Source organism: Diospyros lotus, chromosome 3 (genome assembly GCF_014633365.1).
Source record: "Diospyros lotus cultivar Yz01 chromosome 3, ASM1463336v1, whole genome shotgun sequence".
In the NCBI taxonomy this organism is placed as follows: Eukaryota; Viridiplantae; Streptophyta; class Magnoliopsida; order Ericales; family Ebenaceae; genus Diospyros; species Diospyros lotus.
The window spans coordinates 9,820,141-9,840,268 of record NC_068340.1 but is presented as its reverse complement, the minus strand read 5'-3'; the positions used below and the strand labels follow the sequence as shown (position 1 = coordinate 9,840,268).

Genomic DNA, 20,128 nt, shown 5'->3' with positions numbered 1-20,128 from the left:
AGGATTGTTATGGTAGCTAGCTGAGTAATCTAAATAAATGTGTAGTTAGGCTACTAGAATTTGAATTTCCATTTTAGCATAGCTGGTAGAATGTTCCAGCATGTTGTTGGCCATTGTAAGCACACATGGGCAAGGGACCAACCATTTCTGGTGCCCAAACTTAGCCGAGATCCGTATAAGTAACTGATTAAGTGCCAAACTACACATGTTGAATGAAATTGAAAATTAGTTTACCTCCAATTCTCTCTCTCTCTCTCTAAATCTCTCTCTTTGTTCTGAACTCTCTCCCACCCAAATATCTTCCATTCTCTCCCAATTCTTGTTCTCAATTCCTCGAGAACTCTCTTGTCAGACTTGTAATCTGACAGTCTAAATGATCTTAATCATACTTCCACATTTTCTATCTAATTGGCACCCTCAGACCTCATTACATATTCTTATTTTGTCTTTTCTAGTATGGTTGCACATCCATCTTAACTTCAAGAGTCTAGTGATGCAGGTTATGAATCACACAACAAGAACAACAAACAACAAACATATTGAACCTTTATCCCACCATGTTGGGTTGACTACATAATTCTAGCTTGCCAGGCATTTCAATTTATGGCATTGTCTTTTGTAAAGCCCTTATAACTAATATAATACCTATGTGTCCTCTGACCAAGGTTTTCTTGGCTTTCCTCTTTCTCTTCTTTTAGATTTCTCTTTTTTTAGATACTTGTTCCCTTCAATCAACTCTCCTCGTAGGAACCTTTATTGATCTTCTTCTCACATAACCAGACATCTTAATCATGTCTCATCTCATGCATCATATCTTCAATAGGAAAGATTCCAACCTCATGTCTCATCTCATGCATCTTATCTTCAATATTAAAGACTCCAAACTTAGTACAAATAACCTATTTCTTGCTCATTAGTGACTAAATGCCCATTCTCTCATATTTCAGGCCAATTCTCTGTATTGCCATCTGAAGTTCTAAGTTGGCTAAACAAGGGGCCCTGCATGCTGATGATGTATCTTGATATTCTTTACAATAAAAATTTCATGGTTTAACCGAAAAAAAACATCTTTTTTTTTTTTATGGATGAAGATCCATGTGAACTTTATCATTTTCGTTATGCTAATATCTTAGATCTCAAATCACCTCAATCCGTGTCCATCTTTTGGCCATTTTACTCCAAGACTTGTGCTATAGTGATGAAGTTCAACTTTTTATCATATCTTAGATAGGGCTCACTCACACTGCTTAACCACTCTTAAATTTTTCTTTACTTCTCTGTTAAAAAAGAATCCATCCACAATTTTTGTGTTTGATCAATGTATGCTTTTTGCATCAACGAAGATACAGTCGGAAATAACAACCATAGTATAAAAATTAAAAACATGGAATGCAACAAGGGAATGGTTACCATCACATGATACTATTCCCAAAGTATTATTCATAAAGGACAAGGGACAGACCTGTTGAAGGAGTTCATCTTCATTTGAGTATGGTGACCACTGCAAAATAGTTTCCAGGTTTCTGGTCCAATCACTAAGAGAAGTTTGGATGAACCTCTTCCAATCTTGTCCTCTTCTCTCATAATCAATCTTCTCTCTCCAAATGAAAATAGAAAGAAAATAGAAATTACACTATGCATATTCTAATATTTAAATGCAGCTAGACATATAACAAGCTTTTAGACGCAATACATTGTCAAAACCAAGGTTGCACCACTTTAGCTACATACCAAGCTTTAAGAGTTTGCAAATGCAACACTAAGACTTTCATTTTTAGTATTTCATTCTTCAAAAACTTAAATAACACCTTTAAAGGCACAAAGAATTTTCACAGTGTTCGGTAGAAGGAGAGATGGTTGGCATCTCCCCTGACAGGGACGGGAACAGCCCTCGGGCTTACTTGTTACCACACATCCGGTTAAGGCTTCCCACTTCGGTGGATCTAACCAAATTTAAATTAATTTACAGAAAAAAAAAAAAAGAATTTTCACATTTCTACATCTTTCAATATATTTTTGTTTCAAGTTATATTAAGATATAACTAGACCCACAACAATGACCTCATAGACTCCAATGAAAAACCTTAAAGACAATATTGACATGAAGTCACAAAATAGAGCAAGCATCAATAGCTCAAAGGCAACCATGCACGCATAGAACAATTAATCAAGTTCTCTTACCATGGGAACCACAATATCTTCTTTGCATGTTTTCCTCAAGAATGTGTACGAGAGCATTCCAATACTCTGTGTTGGGCTGAACAAATGAAAATTACCTTAGTTGTTTTGCAGAACGTCAATTGAACAAACAAGATATCCATGATAATAGTTAAATTTGCTTCCCATACTTTTCACCAGCATCTTATTCTATCACAAAAAATTATGTTCCTAATAGTACTTGATCTTAAAATTTTTTACTTCCCACTATCCTACTTTAACAAAAATAATTAGATCATTATAGAAAATAAAGAACATTAAAACAACAATTGCTCAAATAAAACAACCTACCTTCCATCAACAGTTGAACAACGTGAGAACACAATAACATCTGCTCCAAGTCTCATAGTGCTAGTCTTAAAACCATTTCCATCTGGAAAAGAATATCATAAAGTGACTGTAAATGAACCATCAATATTATTACATAATTTATATTATGCACAAGTTCTACCATTAATCTAACACTTTTATGAATCAAGAACTTTTTCATTTATGATTTGAGACAATGGAGGAGCAAGGAATAAAGAAACTCTTATGGAGAACCTGAACCAAAGAAACGAAAGTAATCCTGATTACTCAAACCAAACATTATTAATTAATATTATTCATAAGTCTGCTCTATAATACATCACTAAAAGATTATTTATAGACAACTAATAGATAAAAATCTATTCTCACTAGGATTCCTTGACCCAATCTAATTAAGATTATAAAGATAATCCTAATCTAATTAGGATTCTAGAAAATAAAAGAAATCAAAAGAAACTAGGAAACAAATTAAAATAAATAAACTAATAAATTAATATTAATTTCTACTTCTACGCCTAAAATATTGTTTCCCAAAATATTTGCTTCTACGATATTCATCATTCTCCGCCTGCTGAAAAGAACACAGCTCCAACGAGTTAGACTATAAATACTAGTCAAAGAGCTCAAGATCCAGGACCCAAATATCCTTTTCAATAATCCAAGCATTATCTAAATCTGGAAGATCTTTCTATTTGACAAGAAATCATCAATAACCACACCACAAGTAGAAGCCACAATCTCATAGTCAAGCACAACTCATCAATCACATCCTTTTGTTGTGATATGCATGGGATACAAGGAACTTGGTGACCTACAGGAACACTAGTGGGCAAGAAACGAGGCTCAAATGTGCCTCGTTAAAGAGTTAAATCTTCCACATTGAAAATAACACTAATATTCATTATTAGGTAAGTCATGTAAATAAGCATTAGGTCCAAGTTTCGAATGATAGGTAAGGGCCACTAGCTCGTGCATGTAGTTTCCTTACAGAATGTTTTTGGAAACACTCAAGCCGAATATGAACCGTGACATAATCACCTTCATTAAATTCCAAAGCCCTATGATGTACATCAACTGCACTTTTATGTCAGGACCCTAGTCCTAACTAATATTTTCTTTGGAGATAGAATTGGAAATTGAGGGAGAAATAACAAGAATTGAGGGGGAACAAACAAAATATCAGGGAGAACAAACTGAAGTGAGGGAGACTAACAAAAACTAGGGGGGGAAATCGGGAGAAATGGGGGAGAAATCAGATAGAATTGATGGAGAAATCAGAGAGAACAATAAAAGGAAATGAGACTTTAATAAATTCTTCATAATTCATAATATGATAGGTGTTGGAAAAGACTCATTGTTCAAGAAGGAGAAGACCCAAGATAATGTAGATTTTATTCAAGATAATATTCTTATTTAATTTAAGTTTGTATTGTACATTAGATAAAGTCTATCACTGCTGTAAATTAGGAGAATATCTAGGAGATTTTATAGGAATTTACTGTTTATAAGTTTAACACTAGTTAATGGAAGATTAAGGGAGAAAAGTTGAGTTCTCCTATGGTATTTGTTCATGGTATCAGAGCCACGGTTTATGGACTCTTTAACATTCGTGTCTTTAACTCCTTGAAGGAGTCTTGAGTGGAAAGAATGGCAGGAAAGGTCTCGTCTAGTGAGACATCTTTTGCAACCTCTCTGATCAACAATCATGGATCCATTTGTTCCAGCAGCAATGGATAGCCAATCCCTCCAGATCACACAGCACAAGTTAAATGGGGCCAACTATAGGGAATGGTCACAATTTGTGTTGTTAGTTGTTAGAGGGAAAGGTAAAGAAGGCTATCTAACCGGTATTACGCCTAAACCGAATTCAGAGGCAGCAACATATAGCATATGGGAAGCTGAGAATACCACAGTTATGGCTTGGTTAGTGAACTCAATGGAGTCAAAGATAGGAAGGACTTACCTCTTCTACAAGACAGCTTGTGAGATTTGGCAAGCAGTCCAAGAAGTCTACTCTGATTTGGAGAATACAACTCAATCATTCCAGGTTAGATCACTCATATGAACAACCAAGCAAGGTATAAACTCGGTCACCGAGTATTTTAATATCTTAACCGAGTTATAGCAAGAAAGTGATTTATTTCATGAGATTAAATGGGAGTGTGCTGCTGATAGTACAAAATATGAGAAGATGGTAGAGAAGGAGAGAGTGTTTGACTTCCTACATGGTCTAAACTCGGATCTAGATGAGGTTAGAGGCAGATTGTTGGGAACAAAAGCTTTCCCCATGATGAGAGAAGTATTTGCAAAGGTTAGAAGGGAAGAGAGCTAGAAGAAGGTGATGTTCTCGGGCTTAGGGCAGTCTAACAATGAGGTCTATTCTTCAAACTCAGCCGTAAGTAGTTTCTGAGGAAAGCCATATGCTGCAATTAAAGGAGAGAACACCAAAGAAAAACAATGGTGTGAATACTGCAATCGGCCATACCATACTAAGGATACATGTTGGAAAATCCATGGAAAGCCAGTTGGATGGAAACCAAAAAGTCAAAGAAAAAAAGCACAATCAGCCTTTACGATGAAAGCTGAAAAAGGGAGTGTAGCAAATTTCAGTCTAATTGCTGCTCAGATGGAGGCCCTATAAAGCTTGCTAAACCAAACCAAGGTGACTCAAACTGAAATCCCAGAGAATCTTAATCCAACTGTGTCTCTGGTAGGAAAAGGTACTGAAATGTACTCCCTAATGTCTCAAAAATGCCCTACAAATTGCTGGATCATAGATACAGGTGCTTCTGATCATATGTCAGGTGATCTAAAATTGCTTTCCGATTATGAAACCTATGATAAATTGATTAATATTGTTATGGCTGATGGTATCACATCCTGTGTAAAGGGAAAATGAGTTGTAAATCTTGGACAATTATCCCTTAAATCAGTACTTTATGTGCCAACTCTCCAATGCAACTTACTATCAGTTAGTAAGTTAACTCAAGATAAAGATTGTATGGTGACTTTTTTCAAAAATTGTTGTATGTTTCAAGACCTAACCTCGGGGAGGAAGATTGGCAGTGCTGAGATGAGAGGGGGACTTTATCAAACATCAAGAGCAAATTATTCTTCTATTTTTAGGTCATTTATTTCATCTTCCTTGTCTATGGTTTCTAATTTAGACTTATTGTTATGGCATCAACGTTTGGGACATCCAAGTTTGGATTATCTTAGATCTTTGTATCCTTCGTTTTCTAGCAATAAGATTCAAGATTTCATTTGTGAACATTGCATTCTTGCAAAACAAACCAGAACCTCTCATCCTAATCATGCTTATAATCCTTCAAAACCTTTTCATCTTGTTCATAGTGATATTTGGGGGCCATCTAGAACCTCAAATCTCACTAACACTTGTTGGTTTATCACTTTTATCGATGATCATACACGGATATGTTGGGTTTTCTTAATGAAAGACAAATCAAAAGCTTATCTTGTATTCCAGAATTTTCATCTCATGATCAAAAATGTCTTTCAAACCCAAATTCATATATTGAGAACCGACAATGGAAGAGAATATTTCTCTAATGATTTCAACAAATACCTAAACGAGCATGGTATCATTCACCAAAGCTCATGCCCATATACCCCTCAACAAAATGGAATAGCTGAGAGAAAGAATCGCCATCTTCTTAAGACAGCAAGAGTTCTTATGTTTACCCATTCGGTTCCGAATTCCTATTGGGGAGAAGCAATATTAACAGCTGCATATCTCATTAATAGGCTTCCCTCAAAGACTCTAAAATTTAGGACTCCCTTAATGTACTTCTTGAAACTTTTCCTCATCATAATAGAGTCCTAAACTCCATTACTCCTCGAGTGTTTGGCTGCATTGTTTTTGTTTACAGCAATATGCCAACACTGTCCAAGTTGGATCCTAAGTCTACCAAATGTGTATTTGTGGGGTACTCACCTAACCAAAAAGGGTATAAATGCTACAACCCTAGTACCCGAAAATTTATTGTTTCTTGTGATGTTTCATTCCTTGAGAATAAGTCATTCTTCCATGACAATTCCCAACAGAATTTCACTGAAACAACACCTCATTAGGACCCAGTGATACTTATTCCAGATTTGTCTCCTACTGTCCTTACACCTATTCATGACAAAGAATCCTCTCAAACCACATCTGAACCTTGTCCAGCCCCTATTCCTTCACCTCAAACCTATCAAGGGGGAGAAAATAAAGAAACCAAAAATCAGGAGGATGATCAGCCCCAAAGTAAACCACCTCTAAAGGTTTACTCAAGAAGAACTCTTGATTCTCAGCCTGCTAACCTATCTGAACCTTGGAGAAGTCCTGAAATTACCGAGAGGAATACTGAAGGAATTAACAGTGAGCAGGAGACAAACAGGGAGCAGAAATCAGATCTTGGTATTCCTATTGCTTTGAGGAAAGGGACCAGATCTTGTACTAAGCATCCTATCACCAATTTCCTAGGATACTCCAAATTGTCCCCACAATTCAGGGCCTTTACTATCAGCATTGATAATGTGAGTATTCCCAAGGATATTTATCATGCTTTGCAGGAGGAAAAATGGAGTGCAGCTGTAATGGAGGAAATGCATGCTCTAGAAAAGAATGGCACATGGGAGATAGTGAAATTACCCAATGGAAAAAACATCATTGGGAGAAAATGGGTCTTTACTGTTAAGTATAAATCAGATGAAAAAATTGAGAGATATAAGGCCTTACTCAAACTCAAGGCCTTGACTATAAGGAAACTTTTGCACTGGTAGCCAAACTTAACTCCATTCGGGTGATACTATTATTGGCAGTCAACTTGGATTGGAAACTTCACCAATTAGACATTAAAAATGCCTTCTTGAAAGGTGAGTTAGAAGAAGAAATTTATATGAGGATTCCCCTAGGTTTTGAAATAGAAGATACAAGAGGGAAAGTTTGCAAGCTAAACAAATCACTATATGACCTCAAGCAATCACCAAGGGCATGGTTCAAGAGATTCAGTGAAACTTTACAGCAACTTGGATACAGACAAGGACAAACTGACCACATATTATTTATAAAAATAGATTTTGAGGGAAAAAAAGACCATTCTTATAGTTTATGTGGATGATATAATTATCACTGGAGACAACCATCAAGAGATTGAACTATTGAAGCATCAACTAAGAAAGGCATTTGAAGTTAAGGATTTGGGAGATTTAAAATATTTCTTGGGATTGGAAGTAGTAAGAAGTAGTGAGGGTATTTTCATCTCACAAAGAACATACACTCTTGATCTTTTGAGGAAAATTGGTAAACTTGGGTGCAAGCCGGCTAGCACTCCTTTAGAACCAAATTGGAAGAATAAAGATGAAAAGAATGAAGAGGAGCAAGTTGATATGGGAAGATTTCAACATCTAGTGGGAAAATTGATCTACTTATATCATATAAGGCTAGATATTGCCTATGCGGTAAGTATAATCAGTCAATTCATGCATTCACCAACCAAAAGACATCTAGAAGCTGCTTGTCATATCCTAAGATATCTTAAAGGCACACCTGGGAAAGGATCGTTGTTTAAGAAAAGTAGTGAAAGAGGAATAAAGAGCTATTCAGATGCAGATTGGGCAGAATCTGTTTAAGATAGCAAATCCACATCAGGGTATTACACAAAATTATGGGGAAATCTAGTCACATGGAGAAGCAAAAAGCAATAGGTTGTTTCACGTAGTAGTGCTGAGGCCAAGTATCGAGCCATTGCACAGTGCATTTGTGAGATAATTTGGTTAGAAAGGTTGATGAAGGATATGGACATGCCAATCACAGCACCAAAAATACTTTATAGCAATAGTAAATAAGCTATAAGTATAGTGAATAATCCAGTACAACATGATCGGATGAAGCATGTGAGAATTAACAGGCATTTTGTAACACCCTGCCTTCCAGGGCATTAAATTATGCTAGGATTTTTTTTTTTGTTTTCATCAAACATAAACTGGCAATAAATCCTCAACATGACTTTTATTTAATAACACTCCCAAATATAGTAAGGGAATGATACACTTTAAGCATAGCGAAAGCAAGATCAGAACCTGTAAGGAACTTCGAAAACATAGCATATGTGGGTACATACATATCGTTCACCCAACATAACATTACAGACGAAATTAAAATCTAAACAATACATCCGAATAAAATAGATAGTTCTAGTCCCACATGGGACCCACAAAATTTCCACCACGATCATGCCTCAATCACTTCCTTGCCTTCCGGCTACTTGGCTCGCCTGGAACGTGGAATATTCCAGGGACATAATCCAATATCAGAAGATGAAATATTCTAAGTGAGGGTTAGATAAATATGAATGAATGATGCATGATGCATGGACAATTATAAACATATACCCACAATGTAACTTCCCAGGCCCGCCAGCCCAACACGGAACCCTAAGCAGAATCCCGAACCTCTTGCAAGATAAGCCTAACGTTGTTCCATTAATTGCCCTATGGGAATTTCGGCTACACTCTTAGGGTAATATCCCAACCCCATGCACGAGTTTCAATATGACAAAAATATCGTGTCGTGCATATATCACGTTTTCCCATACAACAATATATGAACGAAAATGATCATAACATGTGAAAATATTATGCATAGCAAGGAAATCATATCATATATGAGTTATAGGGATAAAACCACTCACCTTTCACAAAAATTGGGATGCCTCGAAAAACGTGCAAATTGTCTCGATTTGTGTGCCAAATTTTGAAATTTGCACCAAATGGTTCAACTCAAGTCCAAAAGCACCCTAGGCAAGATGTTTATTCAAAAAAATCAATAAACACTATTTTTCCTCTATTTTCTTTCCTTTTTCTCTATTTTTCTTCAATTTTACCTCACTAATATTCCAAAATAAATACCTACACCTATTTTTCTCCAAATATTTTTACATAGGAAGTTCTAAAATATTTTTCTAAGTTATTTAAAAAAAATTGCACGAAAAACCAAGCCCGCACGCGCCCACACGTACTGGCGCGTGCTAGGGCGAGTGAGACTAGCGCGTGAGGCCCATGCGCCAGTCGTCTTCTCCAGCCACGGCCATGCCGGAAAAATGCAAAACCTATACCAAAAGAAAGACCATGAAGAATCGATCCTAGGGGTACCTGAATGGGCTCCAAATGAGGTCTGGAAGCCGGCCAACGGAGGCCACGAATTCTCGGCCAGGCGGTCCGCCTAGGGTTCCGACGAGGCTTCGATTTGCCTTTGTTTCTGCTCCGTTGCTCACCAAATGCTCCAGATATGATCTTCAACCTATGGGCAACAAAAGCCCTCTATCCTTGCCCCTCAATTTGTTCGAAATAGCCTTCGATTTGAGCCTCCAACTTCTCAAAATTTCGACCATCAAGAGTTCTATTTATAAGCAAATGTCGAGCTTCGAAATGGCCTTGGATGTGTTATATCTAGGGTTGCTGGAACTAATTTCTTGGATAGAAATTCTACCACACTTACTCTCACACACTCACGGATTTGATCTAAGGAACAGATTTAATAGAATCAACAGAAAATAAAATAGAAAATAGAATTAAACCAAACAAGAAACACAAACCACACATCCACAAGAACATCAAGATTATCCTGGTTCATGCCATGTGAATGGCACTACATCCAACCTCTAAGATCCTCCTGAGAGCAGTCTTTATTTCCAGAAAATGATCAATACAGTAGCGGCCCTTCTCTCCCTTCTATTCCCGAGCGCCCCAATTGTTTTCCCCCAAGATTACAAAGCTAACAACCCTAGCCTTTCTCTCAGAAACAATCAGCACTCGTTACAAATAGAAAAATGAGAACTCTCTCTCCATTTGCTACCCCTTGCCCTCTATTTATAATAGGAGGCAGAATCCCAATGAAGACTTTCAAATATTTACAGTTTACACCCCCAACTTATCACTAATTACAGTTTGGGTTACAACTTCTATTTAATACCTCATTGGCCCTCAAAAAACACTGTCATAACTGATCTTATTTAACCTATACTCTAGACAACATTTTAACAGGATGGCTTACCCACTACCTTAAGCATTTCCCCCTCCCCTAGATCGACCTGAAATCGACCTCACCCGACCAAAATGACGAGTTGCAGGTCGCGACATTATTGCCTGCGATCTGGCCGGAATTTTTCGAAAATCTGGCCATCCCAGTGCCCGATTGCGGCTCATGATGATTCCTACGAGATCCCCAACCATCCCTCATGCTAGCCCATTGCCTGAAACGGCTGGCCAGAGATGGTGCACCACTGTCAGAAGCCATGGCTATGGAGTTTCCCAAATTGCAGTTTTGCCCCCTCAGATTCGATTTTTCCATTTTGGCCCCTTTCCTCACAACCCCTACACTTTCCTCAATTTCCATTGAGCCCCTTAAGTTCCAACCTTTCAATTTCCTCTTTGCCACTTTTGCAAAAAATGCCATTTTGACCCCCCTCGGGCAACTTTTGGAAAATTGCACTTAGGCCCGTTTCTCCGTTTAGGCTTTAAACCTACTCATTTCTTTCTGAAACCTCTGAAGGGTTGCTTTACACGACAAACCGAAGCTTCCCATAGCTTCCGTTATCATTTCGGGAGTCTCCTCCGAGAATTCGATTTTTTCAGCTTAAATGGCGGCTGCATTTTTGCTATACCAAAAATCGTTCTTGATTGCATTTCTTTCGGTCCTAAAAATCATGCCTCGAGATGCTCGTTAGAGGCATTCCTATTTCCTTAGACATTTAAGCTTTAGGGTACTCCCTTCGGTCAATTCGGTAAATTTTTCAGGATTTTCAGATACCTAATTTTCCCGAATCTCTATTTTTCGTCTAAAACAATGACCCAAAGTTCTTGGGTATTACACATTTTGTTAGGGAAGAAATAGAAGCAGGAGATATAAGACTAACTTATGTTCCTACCAAAGATCAAGAGGCAGATATCTTCACTAAGGCAATGCAGAAACAAGGATTTGAAGTAATAAGAGGTAAGCTGGGAATGATAGACATCTATTCACCAGCTTGAGAGGCAGCGTTGGAAAAGACTCCTTGTTCAAGAAGGAGAAGACCCAAGATAATGCAAATTTTATTCAAGATAATATTCTTATTTAATTTAAGTTTGTATTGTACATTAGATAAAGTCTATCATTGTTGTAAATTAGGAGAATATCTAGGAGATTTTATAGGAATTTTCTGTATATGAGTTTAACACTAGTTAATGGAAGATTAAGGGAGAAAAGTTGAGTTCTCCTACTGTATTTGTTCAATATGCACTATGGGGTTACAAGTTTATATAAAGGCTAACCAATAGTTATTTGTAGCAGTTACCATATCCTCCACTACCAATAACTGCTCTTAAATCACTCCACTACCTCCCCACTACTCCATAACTGTAATTCTTAGAACCTAACTATAAACAAACACTAAATAAATATATATAATAACTGAAAATAAAAATAAGAAAATATCTTCCTAATTCTTGGGGTTGTGACATTCCCTCCCCCCTAAAAGATTTCTTATCCCCAAGAAATCATGGTCACTAGCTACACCTTCTTCATCCAATCCTTGTAGTATCTTTTTCTTCTACCATCCCTTCTTCGACTTCAATTTCTTCATGAATTTCTTGTAGATCAGAATGAAGGGGCTGACTTTCATAAGTTTCCATTATGGCCAAGTCGATACACTCTAGGCAGAACTTCCAACCATCTTTTAGGGCAACAAATCTTGTTTCCCTAGGTTCCATTCGCTCACAGCTGCAACAACGGGGAGTCCCATCAAATTCCTACAAAGAGCAGTCCTTCTGGACCCAAATAGGATGCTCTCTATATTCAATTAACCTTGCAGCATTTGCTGGAAAAAAATGCTTGTAGACATCACATTTTGGGTGATAGAGCTCCATATAGAAAGTCTTATGATAAGAATCAATCCCCAGCATAGAAAACTCCTCATCGTAAATTGGTTGATTGTTACCCGCACATACCTTGAACCCTTGTATAGCTTTGGCCAGTTGCTCATCTTCTTTCCATGGACACTTATTATCTTCCAGAACTTGTTGCTCCTTCTCTAACAAAAAATCCTGTTGCAAGTTGATTTGCGAAGTTCTAGGAATCAAGTCATTTCCTAGCAGTAGTGGTTCACCAATTGTCACTAGAACTAAACTATTTTGTTGAATATTAGAATCAGAATACTCCCAAGAAAGTAGTTCCGCTGGAAGATTAAGCTGATACCTTTTGGCTATCAAGATCATGAGTTCGTCCAACTTTTTATTGATTTCTTCCTTGAAACCTTCCTCCAGCGACTGTAATCTCTCAAGAGTTCCTTTGACCATCTATAAATCCAAATTCTTCAAAATGTACTGTGTTTCATTGTTGCAATAACCACCTTGTTGTGATTGAAATCAATTAGTAGGAACCCTAAATCAAAGCTGAGAAACTGCTGCTCTGATACCAAATGTCAGAACCATAGTCCTAATTGATGTTTTCTTTGGAGATAGAATTGGAAATTGAGGGAGAAATATCAAGAATTGAGGGGGAACATACAAAATATCAGGGAGAACGAACTAAAGTGAGGGAGACTAACAGAAAGTAGGGGAAAACAAGATAAATGGGGGAGAAATCTAATAGAATTGAGGGGGAATTCAGAGAGAACAATAGGGGAAAATAAGAGACTTCAATAAATTCTTCATAATTCATAACATGATCTGCACTGTGGGGTTACAAGTTTATATAGAAGGCTAACCAATAGTTAGTTGTGACAGTTACCATATCCTCCACTACCAATAATTGCTACTAAATCACTCCACTACCTTTCTACCAATAACTACTCCTAAATCATTCATTCCACTTCCTCCCTACTACTCTATAATTGTAATTCCTAGAACCTAATTGTAAATAAACACTAAATAAATATATATAACAACTGAAAATAAAAATAAGAAAATATCTTCCTAATTCTTGGGGGTTGTGACAGTTTATAGTTACTCTTTGCAAATTTCCTTCTAATCTCAGCATGTAGGTCATGGATGTGTTAGGCAAAATTTTTAGCAAGCTCAAAAATTTAGGCATCCATGGGCAAGGTACAAGGTCAATAGGGGTGCGAGGGGAGTAACTATGAACAATCTCAAAAGGATTTTTACTTGAACATATTAATAGAGTTGTTATAGGCAAATTCAACAATAGGAAAAACCAAGTCCCAATTACAAAGCTTCTCTCCTACAAGACACCAAAGCAAGTCTCCCAAACTACAATCCACAACTTTAATTTGGGGATGGAAGGTCAAAGTGAATTTCGAACTTGTCCCAAATAGTTTCCATATAGTGTCTTCCAAAAATAACCAACAAATTTGACATCTTTATCAGATACAACAAAAGAAGGTAGGCCATGCAACTTAACAACTTCTCCAAACAATTTAGCAACTAGGAAGCATATGTTGTCTTACTACCCAAGGAAAAAAATGTTCCATCTTAGAAAATCTGTCCACTATAACCAGAATTGATTCATGTCACCTAACAGTCTTGGGTAGACCTAGAATGAAATCCATACATCTTGCCAAGGAATGTGTGGGATAGGAAGAGGAATGTACAAGCCCATGTTATCCTTTCTAGTCTTATCCAGTTTACAGGTGTGACACTATGAAACAATCCTAGAAACATTCCTTTTCAAAGACGACTAATAAAATCTATCCTCAACAAGTGCAACAATCATATCTCTTCCAAAATGACCAACTAATCCCCCTACATGCATTTCCCATATGAGAAAGTCTCTAAATGAAGTTCATGGAATGCTCAACTTAGTTCCTTTAAAGAGATACCCATCATGAATGACAAAATCAACAAGGGGACAGAGATTACCATCACTAACATCGAGATGAACAAAACCAAAAATCAAGGCAATTAGCATAAGTGTCCTTCACTTTATCTAAACCAACAACCTCAATACTTATCACCTAAAGAAGGCTAACTACCCTACTAAGGGCATTGACTACATTGTTGACGCCCTGAGAATAATGCTTAAGGACAAAGATGTACTCACAAAGGAATTTCACCCATTTAGCATGCCTAGAGTTCAACTTATTTTAAGATTGCAAATATCTCAATGCTTGATATCAAAATATAGAACAAATTCTTGTAGCAAAGAGATTGGACAACAACATAGAACTTTTTTTTCATAAGTGGAATATTTTTGTTCAGCTTCATTTAAGTTTCTCACTAAAGAATGCTATTGGTTAACCCTCTTGACTAAGAACACCCCCAATACCAATGTCAGATGCATCATAGGAAACCTCAAAAACTTTACTAAAGCTAGGGTGTTAAGCTCGTCCTTTCTTTGAAGGCTTTATCGACTGAACTAGGCCACTAAAACCCTCATTTCTTCATGGTACTAAATCCTTTAATGAATTTCCTATAAGAAGTAGTCAAGCTATGGAAACTACAAATCTCTAACATTATCCTAGGTTCAAGCCGCTCTCTAATAGCTCGAACTTTCTCAAGATCAACAATGTCATGGCACGTCCATGAATTTAGGACTATCCTAGCCTAGTATGGATTAGGAGATGATTTCTACCAAACAAAACAGAACAGAGAAAGGGAGGGAGAGAATGAGAGAATGAAGAGAGAATTAGAGTGTTAGGAGGAAGAATCGGTTTAGACATTCCATTCAATCATAATCTTCCCAGCAAGCTTGGGAATATTTATACAATCGATTGGTGGGAGGCTGCCACAGCAGATCCCTTCTCCATGCGGTTATAACAACCATTTTTTCCTATTCTACCCCCCCTTCATGTGGGGAATCTGCCAACTTGGCTATCTAACATTTCTAGTGGAGTTACAGTAGTAAATAGCAAAATTATTGCAGTAAGGAAATTACACTAGTGAGAAAAAAAAAACTAATACTTATAGCTACTTGGGTTATCAGTTTCGGGTCCCATTTCTGTGACAATTCCCCCTCCCTTACAACTTTCTTGTCCTCAAGAAATGCTGAGGAGGCTGGCAGCTCTAGGGAGCCGTTTGAGTAAATTAGGCAGGTACTCCCAAGTGTTTCTCCCTCTTGCCCCGTCCTACCACTTCACCAGTACTTGGATGAGTGGAACCCCTTGGTTGTGAATTACCTGCCTATCCAAAATAGCCTTCGGTTCTTCCATACTATCCTTCTCTTCGAGAATGGTGGGCATTGCAGGGTTCACTTGCTCATACCCAACTATTTTCTTTAATAGGGAGACATGGAAAAATGGGTGGATTCAGCTTCCCTCAGGAAGCTGTAACCTGTAGGCCACCTTCCCTACCCTTTCCAATATGAGGAACGAACCAAAATACTTAGGAGCAACCTTTGAGACCGGCCTTTGAGTAATAGCCTTCAAGTGGGGTTTCCTCAATCTTAGGTATACTTTCTCCCCTACCTCAAATTCTCTATCACTTCTTTTCTTATCTACAACCTGCTTCATCCTATTTTGAGCTGTAGCCAATTCTTGTTTGAGTTGTTGCAATACCACCCTTCTTTGCTACAAATACTCCTCTACTGAGGCTGCGGTGGACTGTTCTCATATAGCCGGTAATAGAGGAGGCTTGTATCTGAAGAGAGCTTCAAAAGGAGACCTTTTTAAGGAAGAGTGGTGGTTGGAATTATACCACCACTGAGCTAGGGATAGCCATCTATGCTAGCTCTTGGGCTGTAAGATGCAAATACACATCAAATAACTTTCTAAGCCCTGGTTTACCCGCTCAGTATTACCATTTGTTTGGGGATGATAGGCTGAAGACATATTCAACTTAGTGCCCAACGCCTTCATAAGCTCCTTCCATAGGGTGCTTGTAAAAATCTTATCTCAATCTGAGATAATTATCTTGGGAATCCCATGCAGAGCTGCCACTTGATCTATGAAGATTCGAGCCACTTCTTGAGCAGTATACGGATGGGCCAATCCTATGAAATGAGAAAATTTTGTGAACCGGTCTACCACTACCATTATACTGTCCTTTCCTTCTAACTTAGGCAGCCCTTTGATGAAATCCATAAAGACACTAGACCAGGCTTGTTCAGGCACTGGCAGGGGTTGTAGAAGCCCAAGGTAGGCCACATTCTCAGTCTTGCATCTTTTACAAATGTCACAACCCAACACAAACTTTCTTACCTCTACTCTCAATCCTGGCCAATGGAAGAGTTGCTTCACCCAAAGGTAAGTATCTTGGATCCTAGAGTGTCCCCCCAATGGAGACTCATGTAGTGACTGCAGGATTCTCTTCTTGAGATCTTCATTATTTCCAATTACAATCCTGCCCTAATGTCTCAACATCCCGTCCACCAATTTATACCCTTCGACTCATTCAGATCCCACGGCCACCCTTTCCAATAACTCCCTCATTGTATCATCTCCTTCATAGCTTTCTATCACCTGCTGACACCATTATGGAATGACAGTAGTTATGGCTACCACATTCCCCTCCTCATGACACCTTGAAAGAGCATCGACAACCACATTTTCTTTTCCCTTCTTGTATTGTATCGAGTAATCTAAACCCATCAACTTGGCCATCCCTTTCATTTGCAACTGTGTTTGTAGTTTCTGCTGTAACAGAAACTTCAAGCTTTCGTGGTCCGTTTTAATTATAAACCTCCCCACTTCCAAGTAATGTCTCCATTTATCTACAACCATCAACACCGCGAGAAACTCCTTCTCATATATGCTAAGCCCCACATGTTTTGGGCCCAAGGCTTGACTTAAGAATGCCAATGGCCTCCTTTATTGCACTAAGACTGCTCTTACACCCGTCCCGCATGCGTCTCCCTCTAGGACAAAGGGCTTACTAAAATTGGGCAACCCTAATACTGGCACTCCACTCATAGCTTTTTTTAGCTTCTCAAAGGCCCTTTCGGCTTCAGGGCCCCAACTGAAATTTCCCTTCTTCAATAATTCTGTTAGTGATTTGCTAAGGATCCCATAATTTCTTACGAATCGTCGGTAGTACCCGGTTAATCCTAGGAACCCCCTCAAAGATCTCACTGAATTAGACCTCGGCTAGGACTCCATAGCCTCCACCTTCTTTGGATTAGTGCTAACCCCTCCCTTGGATATAATGCACCCCAAATATTCCACTTGCCCTTGACCAAATGTACACTTAGATTTCTTAATGAAAAGCTAGTTAGATTTGAGGATGTCCAAGGTGGTCATAAGGTGAATTAGGTGCTGGCTAAGGGAAGGGTTGTAGACTAATATGTCATCAAAGAACACAAGCATAAATTTCTAAAGGTAGGGTTCGAATATTCGGTTTATTAAGGATTGGAAGGTGGTCGGGGCATTGGTAAGCTCAAATGGCATTACCAAGAATTCAAAGTGCCCATAGTGGGTTCTAAAGGCTGTTTTATGTATGTCTTCCGGCCTCATCCTAATTTGATGATACCCCGAAAGCAAATCTAGCTTTGAAAAGAGTTGGGCTTGGTGAAGTTCATCTAAGAGGTCTTCCACCAAGGGTATAGGGAATTTAACCTTAATGGTATGGCATTGAGTTGGCGGTAATCCACACAAAATTGCTATGCTCCATCTTTCTTTTTAACTAATAGGACGGGGGAAGCAAAGGGGCTTTGGCTGGGCTTGCTAATGGACTGTTAAAGCATTTGCCTCACCATTCTTTCTATTTCATTCTTTTGTAGCGGGGGGTATCGATAGGATCTCACATTAATGGGTTCGGTGTTTGGCTTTAGGTGAATGGTATGATCAAATGGTCTAGTGGGAGGTAGGGAATTGGGTTCCATGCAGAGGTCCTCATATCCTGCCAGCAATTCATTAATACAATCTAAGTGATTTACCTAATCAGGGAGTTCCCTAGTTGAGCTGACAGTTAGGTAGGCCTTTCCGTGCCCTCCTGAGGGCTCCTTCGCTACTACAATGGAGAAGAGATTGGCCAGTTGACTCCATTTCCCTTGAGCACCTTCTGCAACATCCTTCTTGTTATCATCCTGCATGTTCCAGCCTCCTTACCTCTTGTCAAAATCATCCTTCTTCCTTCCTTTTCAAATGACACCTCTAATTGGTTAAAGTCAAAGCTAATTAGGCTTACTCCTTTCATCCAATCCACCCCCAATACTACATCACATCCCCCCAATTGTAACAATCTTAAGTCTACTTCAAATTTTTCACCCTTCATCTCCTAAGCCGAGGTACTCATCACCGGTTGGCCATTAACCACGGTCACACTCAAGGGTGGGGTACTCGTGAGTTGACATTTCAGCCTCTTGGCCATGCCTTTATCTAGAAAGCTGTGGGTACTCCCACTGTCAATTAAGACCATCAGGCCTTTTCCTTTAATCTGCCCCTCTACTTTTATTATTTTGTTGTTGGTTACCCCCTTCAAGGCATGGATTGATATTTCTTTATTATCCTCCTCGGCCCCTTCCTCGTCTTCTTCTTCTATTACCTCTTGGTCAGGCTCCTCATCCCCTTCCAGCAGTAGTATATGTCTCTTACACTGATGCCCCATATGGTACTTCTCTCCACACAGGAAGCATAATCCCGCCAGTCTTCTCTGCTCTCGCAGTTGCTCTCCAAAAGGAGCTGGGTTAGGGCCTTTCACCCCACTACTTCCTTTTATCTGTTCTCGATTGGGATGTCTTCCCGCAACATTAGATGAGCCTACTACCACTCCTCTTGTTTACTACCTCTGCTTCCTCATTAAGGCTTCTACCACCAACTCTTGCAGCCTAGCATTCTTTGAGGCTTGCTCCACTAATTGAGGCCTCAACACCTTTACCATTGGTTTGAGCTCATCATTAAGGCCACTTAGATAACTCGACACGAAGTAGGTCTCTGAGAGGTGAGGATTATGTTGGATCATGAGAGATCTCAACTCCTCAAAGCATTTTTGGTAGCTCTCCATACTACCAGTTTTCCTTAGTTTGTTAAATTCCTCTACAATGTCCACCATACTCCTTTCCCCAAACCTTTCACACACCCTCTCAGAGAATTCCTCCCAAGTGTAAATCCTCCCCTGTCCAAGGCTTCCTTGGTACCATGCGTCAACCACTTCATTGAAATAGGCTATAGCCAGGGGTACTCTCTGCCCTTCGGGAACACCATATCACTCAAACATTCTCTCGCATTTCCTCAACCACCATCGAGGATTGACCCCCTCGAAGGTGGGAATCTCCATTCGGGGCATCGGGAACCCTGGGTGCTAGTGATTTACAGGACCTTCTCGGCCCCTTTCCATTAATCCAGTCAACTCCTTCTCCGGGTCCACCTCAATCTCTGAAGTCCCTTATCCCCTGTTAGTCCTATTCCTCTGTAGGATTGGTTCTGCACGCTCTCTAGGTGGAAAATCAGGAGACATCCTTACTGGGTTCTGGCGAGCAAACATAACCATGAACTATGCATTTGCGCACCCAGTTCATCTCACACCCTTGCGATGGACCCTTACAGCCTTTGCTCCAATCCATCCATGCTGCTCTCCACTCGGCAATCCAAAGCCAAGATTGCTTCATGGCTCCAAGTAGCCCCTAACTCCAGCTGGTCGATCCGATTTTGGCATTCGATCATGACCAAGTTGGCCTATTGCAGTTGGGATTCCAAATTCTTCATACGGGTCCCTTCTGCCATCACCGACTTCTTCC

At 39.0% G+C, this 20,128-nt stretch overlaps 1 protein-coding gene and 1 non-coding gene across 2 annotated transcripts in view; one reads left to right on the top strand and one right to left on the bottom strand.

The window, feature by feature from the left end:
* The window catches only part of LOC127796819 (protein MICRORCHIDIA 7-like), a 46,214-nt gene that overhangs the window by 13,142 nt on the left and 12,944 nt on the right, over window positions 1–20,128 (bottom strand). The window contains exons 6-8 of the mRNA XM_052329219.1: window positions 2,509–2,590; window positions 2,182–2,257; window positions 1,463–1,591 (exon numbers count right to left, since the gene is read on the bottom strand). Coding sequence (XP_052185179.1) covers window positions 1,463–1,591; window positions 2,182–2,257; window positions 2,509–2,590 — 287 coding nt within the window. The remainder of the gene's footprint in view (window positions 1–1,462; window positions 1,592–2,181; window positions 2,258–2,508; window positions 2,591–20,128) is intronic.
* On the top strand, window positions 1,835–1,959 carry LOC127798582 (U6atac minor spliceosomal RNA). The gene has a single exon (XR_008022445.1). It is a non-coding gene; the product is annotated as a U6atac minor spliceosomal RNA (small nuclear RNA).